This window comes from Panthera tigris, chromosome B2 (genome assembly GCF_018350195.1).
Source record: "Panthera tigris isolate Pti1 chromosome B2, P.tigris_Pti1_mat1.1, whole genome shotgun sequence".
Taxonomy (NCBI): Eukaryota; Metazoa; Chordata; class Mammalia; order Carnivora; family Felidae; genus Panthera; species Panthera tigris.
The window spans coordinates 141,928,474-141,949,379 of NC_056664.1; the positions used below are offsets into that span (position 1 = coordinate 141,928,474).

At 47.2% G+C, this 20,906-nt stretch overlaps 1 protein-coding gene across 2 annotated transcripts in view; it reads right to left on the reverse strand.

The window, feature by feature from the left end:
* Positions 1-20,906, reverse strand: part of EZR (ezrin) — a 50,981-nt gene that overhangs the window by 15,109 nt on the left and 14,966 nt on the right. Inside the window, exons 3-7 of one of the 2 annotated variants that reach the window (XM_042987445.1) lie at positions 10,113-10,196; positions 5,320-5,415; positions 4,119-4,393; positions 3,444-3,527; positions 2,317-2,463 (exon numbers count right to left, since the gene is read on the reverse strand). In XM_042987445.1, the coding sequence (XP_042843379.1) occupies positions 2,317-2,463; positions 3,444-3,527; positions 4,119-4,393; positions 5,320-5,415; positions 10,113-10,196 (686 nt within the window). Of the gene's footprint in view, positions 1-2,316; positions 2,464-3,443; positions 3,528-4,118; positions 4,394-5,319; positions 5,416-10,112; positions 10,197-20,906 lie in introns of those variants that run through there. The other variant, XM_042987446.1, reaches the window with a different exon arrangement.

Below are 20,906 nucleotides of genomic sequence, written 5' to 3' on the forward strand. Positions count from 1 at the left end.
CACTCTGAGCGAGAGATTTAAGGGAGAAAGACACTGGTCCTTGTTTGGCCCCAGCTTGTCTACAGCCCTCTGCAGCATTCGCTCCCTTCAAGGGCCCAGAGAGTCACACGGCGCAGACTCCTGCCCCTGGGAGGACCAGGAAGGCTGCACGGAGAGGAGGGTGGGGGAGGGTGAGCCCTGGGAGCACAGAGGTGCTCTCGCAGGACTGAAAAACGCGGGGGCAAGGGCGCACTCCTCTCACGGTTCTGTTTTGGGTCTGACGATGCCAGGTAGGATCACATAACACACTAATGGGAACTTCCTCTGTTCCCTCTTCATCTACGGTTTACAGAATGAAAAAGACTAAGATGCTTCCCGTCCCACGTGTTCCCACTCCGTGGTTACGTATACACTGAAAAGGGACCTCAAGAGACATTTCCCAACCAGGATATATTTAGTTCTAAAAAGGGATAATAAAGGTATATTTGTTTATCTGCAGGTGCACTAAGTCTCTCATCGACCAACTTACATACTCAAAAGATCCAATTTCTCACATGAACAGTGCTCCATGAACATCAGTTCTCACTGCTGGCCCTGCACCGAGGGGGGGTAACCCAACACCCGCCACAGCCAGGACTTGTCCCGGCGCAGCTCAGGCTCGAGGCAGGGTCCTGCTGGCGCTGGTAAGCAAGCTGTCCATCCTTGCTGGCGAGGAGAACCACCTGGGCCCGCTGGTGACCGAATGTCTGGCTAAGTGTTTCTTCCTAACTGAAAAGAGGGGTGCCCTCCGAGGCAGAAGTGAGGTCGCCCTACGCCCCAGTCTTTGTTGGGGAGAAGACCCCTTTGAGAGGACTGTCAGTTTCACTGGTAAACTGGGGGTGGGGGCAGAGGGAGGAGAGCAGGGATCGACTGAATGAGCCGTGCAACTCTAATTTTTACTTGGGAAAAATTAACATTTAACGTGGGCTGGAGGTAGTTACCAGCTGACATCAGCAAGTTCCTGCCCGTGGCTGTTTCCTGCAGCTGGAAAAACCTGTCCGGACAGCCCCGGCCACAGCTATGTTACAAAATCTGCTCATTCAAGAAATGAGTGCAGAGACACAGGCAGTTTCCCACACACGTTCCCACGAGGGCACCGCGTTCTCACTGTGTGTGCACCGCCCGCTACCAGCCACCATCCTCCAACTGAGGCGCCTCCGGAAGGACCAGGCGCTGGTTTCTGGAGTCTCCCGGACCGTTGACGTTTCCCTACAACACTGCTGCCAGCACACTTGGGGAAGCAGCACACCAGGAGTCCTCAATAACTCACTTCTAGATTCTTGGGGGAGTTCCTGCCATTCTCTGATAAGCGTATCAGGTCCTACACGGTAACCAGAGTCCTCCCTGACTGGAACCATAACTTCCAGTAAGAGTGACTGTCCTCCTCCAATTCTGGCACTCAGGGGAGGGTCTGGGAAGGCCTGCCATGGGCCTCTGCCTGACCCAAGTCAAAGGTATCCGTACCCTGGGTTCTGGCAAGAAGACAGATTTTTCACGTGACATCACCAGTCGTGGGCAGCAGCATGCCCTTCATGGAGGCCAGAGAGAGGGTTTTGGGGGGGGGGGGGTCCGAGAGCCCAGACGTGGAGAAGAGCTGCGACGGGAGGAGATGTGTTCTCCACAGACACCATGGAGACCTTGCCCCGCTGACTCAGATCTTTTTCTCTGTGTATCTAGCTCCCTGGCGGAAAGCAGACACCCATGTGCAGTGTCTGTAACCACAGGGAAGGGCAAAGGAAGCCGCAGGGCCCAGCTGGCTCCACACTGGCTCTGGCTCTTGCAGACCTTACTCAATGCACACAGCTAGCACGGGGCAATTAGATACCTCTCACAGGCTCAGAGGATTTAGCTAAACTGTCTGTACATAAGCCACTGTTTACAGAACCTTAAGGTCTCTGATAGCACTGTAACCATCCCTGGTTGGATTAGCACAAGCCTTAAGCCACCAGCACAGCTAGGGCTGCCTGGGTGGTATCTGTGGGTGTGCTGGTGCCTATGGGCAGCTGGTGGCCAGGCCTCAGCAGATGGGCAGGGGAGGCCTTCCTGCAGCTCCGGCATGTGGGGTCACGGGTCCGCACACACCAGGGCTAGTGAACAGGCTACAGTGACGGAAGAGAAACGGCATACACCTCGAGCTGACCTCGGACACAACGTGGGCACATCACAGCTGAAAAGCCCTTAGAGAGTCATGCGCTAGACAAATGTGTCAAAACACACTACACACACAGATGCCATTTTCTCCACCGTTTCCAGCCCCGATACCCCACCCACCGAAGATAATTACAAAGTTCAACTCACTTATCATCTTTCTCATAAATATTCAGTCCGAGGGCATCAACTCCAAGCCAAAGGTCTGTTCCCTTCTTGTTTTTGATCTCAAAGTAATTGATTCCATACATTTCCAGGTCCTGGGCAATCTTCAGATACTCCAACATGGCACTGTCTCTAGCGGACGGAACAAACAAGCGTGGTCATTAGAGCCGCATCCCGAGCCATGAATCCGCTACCAGGGTCTTCAGCCTCAGGCAGGTCGTGCAGGGTGGGCTCACAGCTGTGGCTTAGCAGCTGCCCCTCTGCTGACTGTCCAGGCCTGCGCCCCAAGCTGTCCTGGATGCTGACCACCGATGCGCTTCAGACATCCTGAAAGGACTGAACGGACTCATGCTACTTTCTCTGGACACAAAGATCTTCCTTTTAAATCGTATCGGTAGGCACGATCTTTCTCTTGCCCACACACTGCTGCAGGGACTCCCACTGTCTATTTCACCAGCACTTGCCACTTAGGCTTTGAGTCCCTTCCCTCCAACAAGAGATGCCTGGGACAGAGGATACTCGAAGGACACAACGGCTGTGAGGCCCAAACTGTAAATGAGCTTCTGAGGCTGGGGGGGGGGGGGGGGGGGGGGCGGACACAGAGAATCGCTCGTGACGCCCGAGATGAAGAATCCAGGGCAACAGAATGTGGCCGCTTCTTACACCTAATAGCCACATGTCACATCATGTCCCTCCTTCATGCTCCCTGAATAGCAAGGGGTTCTCACTTGGGATCAATTTTTTCCCATTTATACACTTTTGAAAGGAAACACCTTACAGACAATGAACAAGCCAGCACCTCTATGACAGGAAAGAAAAATAATGCTCTTTCCCCCTTGACTAGAACAGTGTTTTAGACACGAGACGGTCTCCCCTCTAAAACAAACAAGGGAGAAGACTTTAGGGCCTTAAGCTTGAACCAAATTGCTTCTTACCCCAGTCAGGAACACCCGGCTTTATTTAGGGAAAACCTCCTGTGCAACCGTTACCTTTCACTGCTCTGTGGCACCCAGGCTGCAGCCCCACGGGGTTCCTGAAGCACCACCCTGGGGACCCCAACTGAACTCCATGCAAAGGAGCCGGGCGGGAGGGAGGGGCCGCCCAGCACTCACTTGAGCATCCCGCGGTGCTCTGCGTGCCACACCTGGATCCGGTCCTCCCACTGGTCCCTGGTGAGCTTGTGCTGGTCCATGACTCTGGGTTGCAAAGGAAGAGGGCACAGAACTGTCACCACAAAGGGCCACAGAAGGCAAGCAGCAGGCCACCGCTCACCTGCAAACCTAGAGTTTTCTTTCAAATAAGACCACACGGAGTGTTTCTACTTCCTGATGCGTAGCATTTCTGACCATTAACGACCTGAAAGACTTAGAACCTGGAATGAGACATACCCAGTCTCGCTGGAGAATTTTAAAAAGGTATTTTATATTTTCAGGGGCCTCTTCTTCCAAAAGGGGTAATTTATGTGACCATCAGTGAATACAGACAGATTTAATGGGGCCAAATCATTATACGCTAGGGAGAGCTAGGAATGGTCCCCATCCTGCTACGTTTCTTTATCACAGACCCTGAACAGGTGGATCAGTGCCTGAGGGGAGGCCATGGCGGGTCAGTGCCTACACCGGCCAGAGCACACGCGGGCCAGCACGCAGATTAGCGGGTGCTAGAGCCCCAGCCTCAAGAAGCATTTACCCTCGTGCTTGCCAACTGCTTCTGCTCACACACACTACCTATGCCCTTCAAGGGTGCAACCCGCCACTCTCGTCCGGGCCTGGCCACCCTGTGCTCACCTTTGGGGGATCAGCCGCTCAGAGCTGAGGTACCCAGACTTGTGCGTTTCTTTGTTATAGTCTCCGAACTTGGCTTGCACAGCATAGGAGCCCAGGAGCACCGCGGTCTCAGGAGGGCAGTAAATCTCATCGCTGAGAATTCCCTCCTTCACTTGGAGGAAGAAAAGCTTCTGTGTGATGTCCTGGATGAGCTCCTCAGACACATCTTCGGGGTAGAACTTTGCCCGGAACTTGAATTGGAGAGGATTCTCCTTTCTGACCTCCTGTGCAGACACCTGGACGACAAAAGCCAAATGCCCTCTGCCAAGTGTAGAGGATGAGACCGCCCCACCCCCACCCCAGCTCCCTAAACACAGGTCATAACCACCGGCTCAAAAGGATCATGCAGGCCAGTTTTCAGGAGATAGCGTTCACTCCGAAAGTCACCTTTTTAGCACGTAAGACGAGAAAGGGCCAGTTAAAGTCCTATCGCCCTCCCATACTTAGCTGGAAGTCTAGCAGCAGCCAGTTAGGGACTCACCAAGCCACTAGAACCAGCCCCAACTTCTGGGAACAATGTTACCAATTCCAGAGAACTCAAATTCAGAAAGGGCCTGCCTAGTGACCTGTGAACCTGGCATCTGCCCGCGCAGCCAGTCGAGCCATGGACCATGGAACTTATGTTTAATAACTGCTCATGTACCCCCCTGCCTATTGCCATCTCTAATTGCCCTCAGGCTTGCCATAGTAATATGGGAGGAAGACACAGGTTTGGGAAAAGGGACATTTTCAAACTGTGTGGAGAAAACACATTTAAGCTTCCTGCTTTTCTTTACAGTTGTTAATGGAATTATCCAGTCTTTCGAGTTGAAAGATAATCTATCACAGGTTCAAACAAAGCAACAACAGGTTCTTACAAAACAGTGAATGATTCATGGTCTAGAAGATTAACAATCTCATTGGGGAAAAAAAACTAAGGTCAACTAAAAGCTAAGCAATTAACTATCATATGCTCCAATGAGTGAGCAGTAAGGAGAAATCCCAGGATCTAATTTCCAACCAATATCCCCATTTACTGGAAACCTGTAACCTTTTTGTCTATAGAAACTTTTACACAAATAAAAAGAACAAAAAACAAAAGACAGAAGAAGGTGTTCCAGTTTCAAAGTTAGCAGAGCAGACCAACACCCAAATATCCTGTGAATAGTTAACTCTGACTTACCTTTTTATCTAGTTTCAACCAGGTAGGAAATCCTTTATTATCCACATACTGGAGGCCAAAGTACCACACTTCCCTAAGGCCGATGGTCTTGACCACCTGCGTGAATGAGACAGAGGGGCAGAGGCTGACGTCTGGAAGGGCAGGAGGCACACGGCACAGCAGGGTCGCCAGGAGAGCCAGGTGCGCGGTGCCCGGTCCCACTGCACACACCTCTCCTGCACCATCCCAGGGAACCTGTTACCAACAGAGGCTGCTCCTCCAAAGCCATGAATGGCTTATTTTTAACATACGTTTGAGCAGATTCAGGGTTAACTTTAAATCTCAGAAAATCGTAAGACCTTGTAAACTCTTGCCCCCCCTCCTCTTACCCCACCCACGCTTTGCCAAGTAAAGACAACCAGCTGGGGTGGAGCGAGCACACACAGCCGGACCCCACCAGGGAACACCAGGGAGAGTGTGTGGCCCAGTGTGAATGCCCCTGTCAGGTGTGCTCCCATGAAAAAGGGGTTGAAAGTCACTAATGTGAAGCAAAGGAATACTTGGGTCTTCCCTGGCTGCCTGTCTCTGCTTCTCAGTGGCCCAGGCCTCTGCTTAACTGGAAACAGGGCAACAGCAGTCCCCAGAGAGGCAGGAGAAAGATGGGGGCAAACTTCCAGGGAAAGGGGGGACGGGGGAGTTATGCTTCATACACCAAGGGATGACTAGCATTCCTTCAACCTCCAGAAATTTGGAATTCTGATATAGGAAGGTGTAATTCAACCCTAGGTCATCATAAGGATTTCACATTTTAAAATTCTCCACAGCACTAGAAAAAGTCTCCTGTGGTCCACTACAGACAGAATCCCATCCTGGTTATTCTTTTGTCTTAGGAACAGAAAAGCAACTTCCTGGGGACACCTGTTACACATCATCACAACGGAGTCCCAGGGCTTTGCTGCAGTTTAAATGCTGAGTCCCATGACATACAATGCTCAGCCTCTATATAAAAAGGTTACCATTCTTCAAATGACATAAAGCGAAAGAGACCCAAACACATGAGAAATGACAAATCAGGTATCTGGAGCATTTGCTTAAAATAAAATTGGAAATTCCAAATAGACTCCTGCTTGGGAGCGTGTCTTCTCCTCTGCTGGGGGACCAGATACTTGCTGGGGCTCCAGGAGCCTGGTCATCATACCCCGAGGAGGGACCTGTTCCCATCCCACTCGTTCCACTCTCCCATGGGGGGAGGGGGGCGGGGCCCCATTATGGCACGATGTGGAAGAACTTGGATGGTTCTGTGCTGACTCCCAAGTCTCTTGGGAACCCTGCCTAAGTCCTGTCAGGGTAGCTAAGTGCAGGGAACGCTGATCTGAAGACCAGGTTTTCCATACCCAATCCTGCTAATTTCACACTCTCTATAAACCTCCGTCTCAGCATCTGGATATAAAACCTGCCTTGCCTTCCTCTTCGGGTGGTCTCAGAGCGACCTATGAAAGGTCCACATACAGAAGCATCTGGTCTTTCCACTCCATGCACCAAACTGGAGCCTTAGCCTGGGTGCCAACCAGTGTGAGAGGATTCTGTCTGCTCCACCTCCCTTCCCACCGGGTCAGACCCCTGCTGATAGCCGTAGCCACAGCTCAGACTTCTCTTCCCCTCTGCTATGAGGCAGCCAGCCCCCTTGGCAAAGCAGATCACAGACTCCAGAACCACACTGTGGACAGAACCCTTGCACAATGAAACGCCTGACCCTGGGTACCCCGATCTGCCACACGTCTCTGTGGCACGAATCTTCTCACTCCAGGGTAACTGCCCGCAGAGTATATTTTAGAGCCTTACTTCTATTTCTATGGCTTCCCCAAAATGGCACACTTGAATTAACCTGCTTTCCTTCAGTCCATTCCAAAAACCAATCCGTAAGTCCTCCTTACAAGGGAAATCCAATATTCCTGAAAAAACACACTTCACCCTTCCCCTCGAATATCCTTGGCTTACTAAAGCAGATACGCAACACAGAAGCGGAATTTGAACAGGGGTGGAGAATATTCCTTCATTTCTGCTTCAGCAGTGTTTTACATGGCAGTTTGGAATGGAAAATGCAGGGACAAGTCTACTTGACTCCACCTCAAGTGACAGCTGAACACAGGTTGTGATGATGGAAACAAAGGGCACACAGAGTCACAGCTCTCTCACTGCCTCCGGAACCGTAGGATCTCGCCTGGCTGTGCGGTGCTGGCCTGGGAGGCCCCCCGTCAAGTCAGGCCCCTGGACTAGAATCCAGGCAGACCCAGCAAGAGCGCTGGGGATGGGGACGGGGATGGGGACGGGGATGGGGACGGGGACGGGGATGGGCCGGGCCGGGCCCCACAGAAGAGACTCATGTTGCTCATGCGGTGGGAGAGAAGGCTTCGGACGAGCTTACCTCTCAAGTGTCTTTCAACCCCTTCTACTTAAGGACCATATTCTAGTGCCTGGTAGTTTGGCCCAAACCTAGAATCAGGTGGAGCAACTGAGAAAAGGACACAGACTCCAAAGGCATCGAGAAGAAAACACGCGCAGCCTGGCTGGGGTGCGGGAAGGAGCCCCGGAAAGCACCCAGGGCACCCCTGATGACCTACTCACGGGAAGGCGGGACCTTCGCAGTGTCATGTGCTGCCTTGGAAAGACACGGAAGGATAAACAAACGGATCTTCAAAAAGACAAGTGTGAGCAGGCTTACGATGCCACACAGCCAGAACCTGCCCGGGCCCTGGTGAGCACTATGACCTCAGGCAACTCTCTTCTCTAACTTCCATGTCTTTCCATGTGTCCATGTACACATAGAGTTAGTCGCCTTCCAGGTCAGCTCCAACCTCAGCACCCTCAGATTATATCGCATGTTTCTTTAGGGACACACCAAACTGAAAAGAAATTAAATATGAACTCTGTCATCAGAGTTCTTTGTGACCCAGGTCCTACCGTTGAAGGCGGAGTTCGGGATCTTTCTGTCTCCCGCTACTTCCCTTTCTGATAACTGACTGGTGGTAGAATCTCACTACCTGTCTTGGAGGTTGGCTGAGATTCAGGCAGGAAACATGATTTGGGAACAGAGGTTCAAGTGGGATGTGGCCTTGTTTTCTGTTTAGCACACAGATCTGGGGACTTGACTTTCAGGGGAGGGGAACAGTATCATCGCGCTTGAATGTGGCTGATGGGGCTAACGAGCTCTGGAACAATTTAGATACTGAATTTATCCAGACTTGGCATGCTGACTGGATTTATTAAATACGTTTTTAAAATAACCCACACCTACCGACTGAGTTCAGGGTCCATTTTTTGTATACCTATTAATCCACAGCTCCATGCCTCTGTTAAGCAGATAATCTAATAAAAATACCCGTTTTTAAACCAACGCAGGGAAAAAAACCAAACCAACGCAAACACCAAACGAGTACAATCGCTCAACATGTAGGAGCGTGCCGAGTTCTGTCAACGTGGCACCCTGGACCAGGAAGCGGGGGGAGGCCCGAGCGGTACGCAGCTCCATTCACGCCTAGCACACGAGCGTGCGGTTAAAAACATCCGTGGAACCGGACCACCCAAGCGGAGTATTTCAGGGAGCAGGGCAGGCCTCGCTGCTCGCTCCGCTCCCTCCGCTTCCAAAGGGTCCCACGGGCAGACACGGATGTCTCGGACACTGGCAGCGGTGTCACCGCGGACTCCTCACGTGATGTCGGAGAAGCGACACGCGAACAAACAAGGCAGATGGAGGCCGGGCAGGTAAACGGCCGAGGCGTCAAAATTCTGTAACTAACCCCCAGTTTCCGTCTCCGCTTTAGAACAGTCACTTGAGGACAGCCCCACTGCTCATTTACAGACAAGGACTCTGGTATGGCCCACGTTCGAACCACTGACCCAACCCACACAGGGCTCGGCTGGCTCCACTTAATTTACTTCAGGATTCTCTTTCAGAAGAAACCTTTAGGTTTTTGCCCCAAGTCCAGCCTGACCGCGAAGAGTAAATGCCTCTGTCCTTACTGGGTATGGGCAGAGCCAGGCAATGACCTCACACGAGCAGCACAGGCAGAACGGAGGTGTCCCTGCCCACCCCACGAAGCCCGGCACACACCAGTGCTGGCCCAGCACATAGTGGGGATGAACCTACCGGGTGCTCACTTTTGGGGACAAGAAGGAGATATGACCAGACGCAGGAGGGAGTCCCCTACACCTTCTAAATTTGCTAGAAGTCACCCACCCTCCCTCATCTCCTGATCACCACCTACTCCAATTTCTGGGCTTAGTGCTAGGGTTCAGAACATCACTTGTCCCATCAGCGGGGCCTCTCAGCCAGGCAGGCTATAGCTCAAGGGACCTGTAAACTCATGTCTGCGCCCGTTGCCCTCCTGGAGCCCTGGCCCCAGAGCAGACTTTACTTAGCCCAGAGAAGCAGATCTTGTTCCAAAACCTGGAACTGTTCCATGGCAGAATTACCACCGCTTTCTGGGAGGCTCACTATGATCAGCGTTCCGCAGCCACCTTCAGGTCTCAAGAAGAAATAAATATGCAGGGATGTGGACGTGCTCTGCCTTGCCTAGCTCACGGGCCGTGCTGATGAAGACTTCAGAGCATCCCCAAATTTCCTGTCACAGGGCTGTGAACAGGGGCTACTCGTGCAGGGTGTTTACAACAGTGTGAACCCCCTGGAAGAAGGAGAAATGTTCCCCTCTACAAAAAGAAGTAAGCCGCAAACCAATATGCTCAGCAAAATTATTCAGATCTGCAAAAAATAACTTTCTAAATGGGGATTCTCCCTCCTAAGCTCAAAGACCAACCTGATCAAAAAGCTGTTTTCCTGTTGTATTTGGCTGGATGGCAAACTCCAGCTCCGCATCCATGGTGGTAACTCGGACGTTGATCTAGAAAACAGAACGAAATGAATTACACTTAACTGGGTGCTCCTTTCTTGTAATGATCTTCTGAGCCGTCGGCATAAACTCAAAGCTACTTAGCAACACGGCAAGAGTAAATTCCTCACTGACATCCATTCTCGTGCTGTCATGACACACGCATGCGCACACACTCGCACGCTGCAAGTGTCCACTCACAGTGGACAGCTGCTGAGTCTCAGTGTGCGCACAGTTTGGACTCAAACGCAGGCCTCCTTTGCTTTACTAAAGCACATTCGCACTTAGGTCTAAGCTGGTTCTCTACAAAAATACCTTGATAAACATTTAACGTTTCTCCGTGCACCAGCTCGCACTGACCCTCACAACAGCCAAGGAAGGCACCAGTGGGCTGGCCAGCCTCCTTGAGAAGTCAGACCAAGACAGTAAGTGAAAGGAACAGAGAAGGAGCAAGCAATATACCAGAAGGTTTAGAAACACCAGAAACTGAATAGTGAAAAGAGAAACGGTCAGATGACTAATGACACATCAAAAGAGGATACTGTGCAGTAACTGAAATGCTAATTAAGAAGATGGTAGAAACGTGGAAAACCGCTTCAGAAATGAAAGCCATGACAAGCAAAATGGCACACATCCCATCAATACAAACCTGTGAGAGCCATCCAGCAGAGGACAGAAGTACGACATGGGGACGGACAGATCACAAGATGGTCGGAGCACAAGGAACTGAGGTGGGGGCGATGAGGGGCCTTAACGAGGTCTCTAACATTCCCATGGAGTGTTTTGTTTAAAAAACTCATTTCCAAGTAGTTTTCAAATATATCACTCGAGAAAACCCAAATTTACTAGCGTATGAAACAGACAACATACTACTTTATGTGACTGTCCTAAAGAAAAACACCACCACACAGCAAGAGTAAAGCTTGATTATCTTTTTTATTTTTTATTTATTTACGTTTTTACAAAGAGAGAGCACAAGCGCATGTGAGCAGGAGAGACAGAGGGGCAGAAGGGGAGAGACAGAACCCCAGCAGGCTCCACACTCAGCACAGAACCCGACGTGGGGCTCAATCCCACGACCCAGTGATCGCAACCTGAGCCGAAATGGAGTCAGACGCTCAACCAGTGCCTCATCCAGGCACCCCGGAATGCTCAATGTTAGGAAACGCTTGCTTTTCACCATTTTTCGAGTGACGTACGTAAGTAGCTGGATAGACGTGTACCCTAAACCCCTCCTTCCTCAGATGTAAATATCACGGGGACACAGCAACAGGACTAACGCTTTGCTGACAAAGGTCTAAGGAGAGCTGGCACACTACACATGCTTAGCAGGCACCACTCTGGTTGTCTCTTTAGGAACAAAACCAGTCTTTAGGGATGTTTTTTTTCCCCTAACCCTGAAGACTGATAGTGGAGAGATACTTTGATACAATCCGCTGTGTCTTAAAGGTTCTCTGGTTGATAGTAAAGAGAAGGGAGGCATAAATTTTCCAGGATTTCAAGAAAAGTCTCCCTTTCAATCTCAAGTGTACAAGTTAAAAAACTCGAGTTTACTGAGAAGCAAAAGGAAACATACTGTAAATTCTTCAACTATATTAAAACATAAAAACCTAAGTTTCTTTTCCTGCTGGCAATAATTTATTTTTTTAATAATCACAAAACAGCCATTATGAAGAAGATAAAAGTACCTTTCTCAATTATGGTTCCAAATGCACATATTAGAGATGAAAAAGCAGCCCCAAGTCAAACATTCCAGTAGACGAATGCCGCTCCAATTACACACTCATAAGCCCACAAGGATACATCACACCCAAAACTAAGGCGGAGGCCCACAAATACGGGGTCTTCGATCTGCTTTTCTGATTCACCGATTGCAAACTGATTACCAGGAATATTAAAAAAGAAAATGATTTTAAGGTTTAAATCAGATCTACGTTTGATTCCAAGTTCACACAACTCTTCGAAAAAGCAAATATCCAGTAAAATGAGTAGTTTTACTGAGGATGGGGGTAACAGACCAGTAGTCCGTAGAAAGTAAACTTCTTAAAAATGAAGCATGAAGAGAAGGTCTGCATAACCTCCACAAAGTACACGAACCACCACAAGGACCTACTCTGCCGTCCACAGCTCCAACACAGCCATTCTGCCAAGTTTTAGTCGGTCTGGTCTTTCCAGAGAATGCTTTCTGTGAGGCCCAACACCCACCGGCAAGCATGAAGTGTGGTACAGAATCTCCAACAAAGACAGTGAGCCTAAAGATCAGGTTAAGTCTTTCTGGCATTGCAGTAGCAAATAAAATTGGGACAAATAACAGGAAACAAATAGGCTTTCCTCCATCGTTTGGTCTCCTGGCCCTGTCAAAAGGAGTAATTTCCAGTTCTGATTTGGGGACACAACAGAATTTTTCTTATTTTCAATCTCCCTCCCCCAAATTATAAATCAAATGAATTTTATCAACGTACGTGTATATTCATATATAGTGCATGCTCTACAATATTGATCGGAGGCTGGGACGAGATATCTCAGGAACCCTAAACAACACGTGAACGAACAATACATGATGACCGGTGGCCGAGCGGCTCTGCGTCACAGGTGCGTGTTCCTGGACGAGGTCACTGCCCCACTAGTGTTTCTCATGGGGGCATGAATGGCATTCCGGGCACAGGTGCTCGCTCTGCCAAGACTATCTCCAGTGCAGGTCTGAGCCCACCTACTAAACACAAGCGTCCCCAGTCCCTGGGACAATCTAAAAGTGCTCCCATCATTTCCAGATGCTGAGGAAACAGGAGGCTGCTACCCAGACTGAGGGCCACAGAGAGGCGCTGTCTTCATCAGAAGCAGGATATAGAGCTCCGGGTTTACAAAGCCTGTTAAGATTATTTTCAATTTTATAGATCTTTAATAATGAAATACTGAAATATGGCACAAACTTGTATCCAAGTTTAAAATGAAGCACTTACTCAGATGACAAGACCATTTATATACATATTTTGATCCACTTATCCAGTACCTTTAAAAGAAATCAGACTTTAGCAATTAAGGAAACATGTCTGAATCCCAACTCTCCTTTTTAATTCTCTTTGTCTTGAGTTTCCACGGTAAGCAATTCTTTTCAGTACTGGGATGGAAGCTGATGCTCGTAACTGCAACGGTGCCACAGAAATAAAGTGGGCTTGTGTGGTCCTGCATGATCAATGTGAGCATGGTTCCACAAAAAAAGCCAGAGGTCCACAGGCTTAAAACATACCATCACACAAACCCAAACCGTGTGCAAACGTCGGGGGAAAGAATGCACGGTTTGCAACTTTTATTGTCCTGGTAATTACCCCAGGTTAAGTTTTTCTTATCAAAGGCAACATCTGCTGAAGGCAGCAAAATCCCATAGTAATGTGTGCGATACGTGTGTATAGACAGCATGCAGTCAGTCACTGAAAGTCTAACCCCAAAAGGCAGGGATTCTCTCAGGCTTGACACAATACTGAAAGCCTTTTAAACATTCTGCTCTGTTTAGGGGTGATGACAGTGATTCAAGTTGAGTTTTGCTCGAGTTCCCCCTCACGTGCACACAGACACACACATGCCCCATGCCGTGGACGGTGTAGATGGCAGCTCAACAATTCAGGTCTCCCTCCCCGTGCTACTCCAACTGAAACGAAGAAACAAAGCCATACTGAGAGTTCTAAAATGTTACAACATAGAAGGAACTAGACTTAACCATACCCCACTACGTATAATGGGAATTCATAAATAACTTTAGATAATGGAGTTAAGTTAGCAAAAGCATTTTAAACTCCACAGATTAAAAATAATGAGGTCTTTCTGCTGCTCTATGCCATGTCATAAATTTTAGAGTAAGAGGACTTGCTTAGACACAAGTCAAGAAAACATGTTAATGAAGATGCCCGAACACATCCAAAAAAATGAGGCTCTAATGAGTATAATGCAGATTTTCCACACTGGCCATATTTAGCAGAAAAATCTTTCTTCTTTTTGCCCCAGCAGCCTAGCTTAGTGGGGAACTTGTGTTCTCATTTCAGTAAGACAGGCGAGTTTTTGATTACTAGAATGTTAGTATATGCCGCAGGTCTGTATTTGAAAGAGACAAAGGCTATAAAAACAAAAATAGGAATGAAAAGTTTTATTTCTAAAACAAGAACAAATCTGGCCAGTAAAAGTTCTCTAAATCTAAGCAAAATGCCATGCATGTTTAGTTTTTATGAAATGACTGCTGTTTCACAGGTGTATGAGCCACGCCTCTTGACTAGATAACGAATAGGTTATCTGATAGGGAATTTAACACATAGACCTATCTTTGCCTTAGTTAATGAAGTTAATGAAAACCTAACTGTAATGCTGTCTCTGTCCTCCCTCTGCCTCATAATCTACTCTAAAAAAATTCTATTTGCTGCTCTTACGGATTAGCTCAGCTCAAAACTGTGACACTACATGCCAATGAACCATAGTGGTTTTATTTCACTGTTGGCAACCCACCCCAGCTAGTGGGCACATGGCATGCCCTGGAGGCTCGCTCATTGGGTGCCTGGGTGCCTGGGTGCCTACTGGGTGCCATGGGCACTGCAGACAGAGGAGTCAGACTTCTCTCGCCCTTCTGTCACTTACAACATGATCGATAGAGATGGGTCTCAAGTAGCACCCATTCACAGTTATTTCCAAATGGGTCCAACTATCAGAATCCCCAGTGCAGCCTGAGTTTCTCAGCCTCGGCCCAAGAAAACCAGCTGAATTCGGGGATCACTGAAACACGGGCAAGAGAACAGCAGCCAGGGGGCCCGGGTTTGAGAGCTGGTGTTGTAGCCTGAGAACTTCCTCCCACTGGGCCTCACACCCCGCTTTGTCTGCAAGCTGAAGTTTTGGACTAGAAGTCCCGAGGTCCCTTCCGCCTCAGAAATGCTAGGTCTGAAGTCCAACAGCATCAGGGAGGTGCAGGAGTGCAATGAAGGCTGGAGCTGTGAAAACAGGTGGGTTGACTTCTTCTTAGGAAAGCTGTGTGGACGGACCAGAAAGATTGATGAGAGAAAAATAGCCAACTGTGACGCTACTAAAAGCTGGCCAGGAGATGGTTTTCATGGGCAAAAGGAAAGCTCATACCTGATTTCACATTTCCAGGAAGGAAAATGCAACTCTCTGGCTGGACACAGAGTAGTACATGTTTTATTGCTCTGATGCAACTGACCTCTTTTTCCAAGAGGAGAATGTAAGTGTGTTAAACCACAAATTTTTTTAAAAAAATAAACTCAATTAACAATTTACCCTATTAAAACAAAAATAAATTGGGGCACCTGGGTAGCTCAGTCAAAACGTCTGATTCTTGATTCTGTCTTGCGTCATGATTTCATGGTTCAGGAGTTTGAGCCCCAAGTCTGACACAGCCTGCTTGGGCTTCTCTCTCTCTGCCCCTCCCCACCTGCTCTCTCAGAATAATAAATAAACTTAAAAAAAAAAAAAAAAAGAAAGAAATCCATTGTTCCCTTTGCTCACTCCCCCAGAAAGCTGAGAAACCACAAGCACAGGCCTGACAGCAGGTAGGGGGCCAAGACCCGCTTCCCTAGGCATCCCGGCCAATCCCTGCCCAGTGGTCCACATCCTGAAGAAAGCCCCTTCCCCTCATTTGTAATATGAAGTCCTGTGACTGGAAACGTTTTATCTACGAGGGATCTCCCAACTGTAACATTCTGGAACTTAAAAAACTATCTGAACGGCTTCTGACACCACCCAAGTCAGGGGCGGTGCAGTTCTGTAGAACATTATCTGACCTTCATAGGGAGACAAAGAGGTGATACAAATGGGGGGGCTATCTGGAGATCACATATGTTAAGGTGGTTTCTGTTTTCTTTTTCTTTCTTTAATGGAAAGGCTTGAGTGTCTTTGTTGTGTTAATATCTTTGGTGCAAAACCCCAGGACAGTGTCCTAGTCAAAGTTCCCCAGGAATGTTCTACCTACAGAAGTTTCTTCCACGGAATATCCCAAAGGACTGGTATGTTTCAGAATGTACTCTGGAAAACATGGTTTCTAAGTCTTCCCAGTTTATTTGATCAAAATGGTATCTAAAATGCCTTCTAAGAGTCTGAGAGGCATAAAAATGATATTGACAACGAAATATTGTATTTTACTTCTAACCCACATATGGCTGTCATATTATCTGCCAGTTCTTTCCCTTGTTTTGGTAAATAAATCTAGTACCGCAATGTTTCCTTTGGGAAGTGCCCATTTCCTTCTGAAATACAATGAATTTGGTTTAAGATTACCTCTCTTAAAAAAAAAAAAATTACCTCTCTAATCACACTTTTTACAGAATAAATTCATAGTGCACTAAAGACCAAGAAGGAAACATTCAAGATCAATCAATTCCTCTACAGTCTTTACAGGCAAGCACTCGTTTGTCCTCTTGGGCAAGGCAGTCAGACTTCATTCTAGTCGGCGGGTGGGGGAAGAAAGTTGGCAGTGATTTTCTACCTACTTAAGCAGGAAAACCATTTAAAATACAAAGCGAAATACAAACCGTAACAGTTGAATGTTTGAATTTCAGGCAGTGGATTCAGTGGTACCAGATTAATCCCTATACTATCACACCTGCATTTACTCAAAAAATAGCCTCAGTAGAACCATCCAAGCGCCACCAAGATTACATCGAGAGCTTGACCTTTCATAATCACTTAAAAATGTCAGTGCTGTTTTCCAACATTCCAGCCTTCTTCTGAAGGTGCCACTTCAGCAACTTCTAACAGCTTTCAAATATTTGGATAAGACCTTTCAAATACTTAGAAATGCTCCGATAGGAAGTAGATACAGTAAACTTTCTCCCACAAATGGGGGAAGCAGGGAAGTGGAACAAGGAAAAATTCTCACAACAGATAATAAATGATTTATAACAGTTTTCTGAGATGCTATTTTGGTTCATGTAATTCAATAATTAGAGACTATTGTATTTTGATTTTCATGTTGAGTCATTATGTGTTCTTTTTTAATAACAGCTTTGTTGAAATATAACTTACACACAATTCGCCCATCTAAAACATGCAATTCAGTGGTTTTCAGCAGAGTTATGCAACCAGCACCACTATCTAATTTTAGAGCATCTCATTCCCTTTAAAGAAGCCTGGTGCCCATTAGCAGTCACCCCTGCCTCCCCAGCCCTGAGAAACACTCATCTTCTTTTTGTCTCCATAGATTTCCCTGTTCTCAACAGGGCGTATAAACACTCTGCCTTCCATCACTCAGTGTAATGTTTTCGAGGTTCATCCATGATGTAGCCTGTACTGGGGCTTCCCTCTTTATCTCCAAGGAACATTCCAGTGTATGGATACATCACTGCTGTCCATCCATTCACCATTTGGGACATTTGGGTTGAGTATCTTATTAACTAGCTCCATGTTGCTTTAGTGATTGCAAATATGAACTATACTAACTACTGTCAGTTTGGCATTCAAAATGATAAGAATAAAAAATCTTTAGGGGAAAATAAAGACGAAAGAAAAATGAATTTTTATGTATGTACTTATTCAAAAGATTTTATTTTTAAGTAATCTCTACACCGGATGTGGGGCTTGAAACCACAACCCTGAGATCAAGAGTCACGTGCTCCGCCGACTGAGCCAGCCCAGCAACTCAGAAAAATGAATTTTTAAAAACTAAAATTCAATTTAAGTTTACTGCTGTAAGTTGTAAATGAAAATATTCTATGTGCTCACAGGAAGACGGTCCAAGCTGCCAAACTGATGTGAACACAGTAGAAGACACTCTGAATCCTACGTTCCCACACTTCTCTGAAGTCAGCAGTATTTCTAGCATCGTGAATTCTAGTCAACTCCTTCCCCTTACACATGAGGGAAGACAACTGGGCGTTCACCACCAAGGAGAGGAGGGGAGAACCCAGGCTCTTGTTCAGGGTTCTCCCAAGGAAATCGTGTTCCTGCTCTAACTTTTAGGCAGGAGGCCGAGTCTTCTGTTCGACACTGAGCTCCGATGGTGCCGGGCATGCTACAGCTACTTAACACAAACACCTCCAGAGCTCTGTCCACTGCTGCCCAAAGGACGTGGCCACATCAGACATGTTGTAGGAAATCTGGTGTCCCTTGGTAATCGTTTAAGAAATACAGCCAGCTGCACCTTATAAGCTACTCCTTGGGTCCTCAGTGCTCCACAAACCTGCACACGCAAAAGACTCACCTGAGGAGCTTGTTGACACAGCTTTCCGGGCCCCGGGCCCAGAGAGTCTGACTCAGTAAGTTGGGATGGAGCCCATAAGTCGACACCGCTCTACCAAACTCACAGGTGAGCCACCCCAGACCAGCCACTGCTCTCAGGGCAAGAGGTTACTATCCCGAACATACAAGAAGCCACAACACCTCTTGGCCAAATTAATGCATTTATTGCTGTTATTTATAATCCACTACGTAAAAATATCTTCACTAAATTTTCATTCATTAGAACTAAAAACAGTTACAGACCTATGCTCTCCCATCCCGCATACTCCATATCCCAACAGATGGACGCCCTATTTTGGTCATCTCTCTGGATCCTGACCTTTGAGATAAAGATCAAGTCCTTATGAGCAATACTCCAACTCAATAAATAATCCTAACATTAGCTATGACACACAGTGGTCATTTTTCACAAACGCTAACAAATGACCAAGCTCCGTAAACTTCACTGTTAACTTAGCAAACCTTAATCAGCTTAGCGTAGAAATGCTGACGCATGAATTCAGCCAAGCCCCAAAGGCAAGTAGATTTTTTAGCTTTTCTCCCTCTATATCATCAGCCCTTTTTAGGGGATCATGGTAATGACTACTACTTAAAAGATAACTTTTTTCTACCTAGGATATAAAATGTTTGTTTCAAATGGACATCACCGCTCCCAGTAACACTGTTTATATAACAACAAAATTATAGAGAAGTAGTTGCCACTGAAAATCCAGTGACCATATTCTACATTGTTATAGTTTCTAATAAGCATATAATTAGATGAGCCCGGCTTTTATTGAAGAAAGCCAGTCCAGAAACCACCCTGCTGTCATATACCATTCTTTTAAGGACAGAGAGGCCAAAAGAAAAACCGGTACGTTGCTATGGGGAGGTATTTACCACAATAGCACAACACTGATGTACAGAGAGAAGACAAGTAAAATAGAAATGTGGTCCTTAAAATACGATTGTGCATCAAACAGAGCCAAGTCCATAATGACCCGACACCAGCACCACAGTCGGTCAGAGCTGGGGAGGCAGCAGTCCCTCCTGAAATTTCCCACCACCAGCAGAGCCACATGTCACCACACGCCCAAAGCAGGCTGGGCTCAAAGTTTAAAATTCCAGAGATACACGTTTTGTGCTAGCTCTTAACACCAGACCTTCAGAGAAGATGGAAAAAGCAGTATAAATACATTTTACTAATTAAATAACACTAACAGCAAACCTGCAAATCAATGGATAATGACTCACAATACTGCCTTTCCTTTCTTTTGAGCTCCTGTGTATCTTTTTTTTTAAATTTTTTTTTTTAACGTTTATTTATTTTTGAGACAGAGAGAGACAGAGCATGAATGGGGGAGGGTCACAGAGAGAGGGAGACACAGAATCTGAAACAGGCTCCAGGCTCTGAGCTGTCAGCACAGAGCCCGACGCGGGGCTCGAACCCACGGACCGTGAGAGGATGACCTGAGCCGAAGTCGGACGCTTAACCGACCGAGCCACCCAGGCGCCCCATGAGCTCCTGTGTATCTTACATTTAAATTATACCCAATCACATCATTTTATATGTTCTTCTATTTCAAGATTAAAGAAACTGAGTAGCAGTGAACAAATTGGTTGATTGGGGCAGGAACATTTTCAGATGCCAAAGAGAACCGGTCAACCACCTTTGCAAATGTAGAGGCTGGATTATAACAAAAATGGTCAGGGAATTCAGTAAAAATTCTTCTATGCATCATCGTTTTATCTGCAGCACAACAAACCATTGAAGACAGAAGGGCAGAATAGATATAAAACTCATGTTCTGATAGTTTTCAAATAGTTATACAAAACTAGGACAACATACTGGTCTTTTCCAGTCTTTTATTGCCTCGTAACAGGAATAATAAAATCATCAAATGTTAAGGCTGACCAAGAGTCCATGTTGACAGCTCTGATAACCAATATACAGCACTTCTACAGAGGTCAAAGTGCTGATCCTTGGTTCTCAGTAATTCCTGGAACCTTCCCAGGAACCATGGGCGGGTGGTCCCACTATTCCCGAGAATAGGAAGCACTGAAAGTCACAGAGAAGGACTGGGCGACGCTGCTGATGGCTGTCCTCCGTCTCATGGTGCCCATCACGGGGCTCCAGATACTCCATTCCTGGTGATGGTAGTCATTTCCCCTGGACAATTCAAGCTTGGCTACATGTGAGCTGATGCTAACAGCTCATGGGAGCCTGAGAATGTCCCATAGGGAGGGAGTATCTATCAAGAAACCAAATTAACCTGCCATAATCTAGTGCCTCAGGATGGGCCACTATCCTTCTGGATTAAAGCAATCCTGTGCCCTCCCCTCCTATTCCTTCTAGGTGGGGGTGTAAAAAAAAAAAGCAGTGGTCGGTTAACATCTGCCCAGGTGCTAATTACTAATGAAAAGTAAGGTCACAATCACAGAGTTCAATGACAAATAGCCAGCTCAACTCCATTATCTACCAAGTAGCTGTAAGTAGAGTTTCTCAGTTCAGGTTAA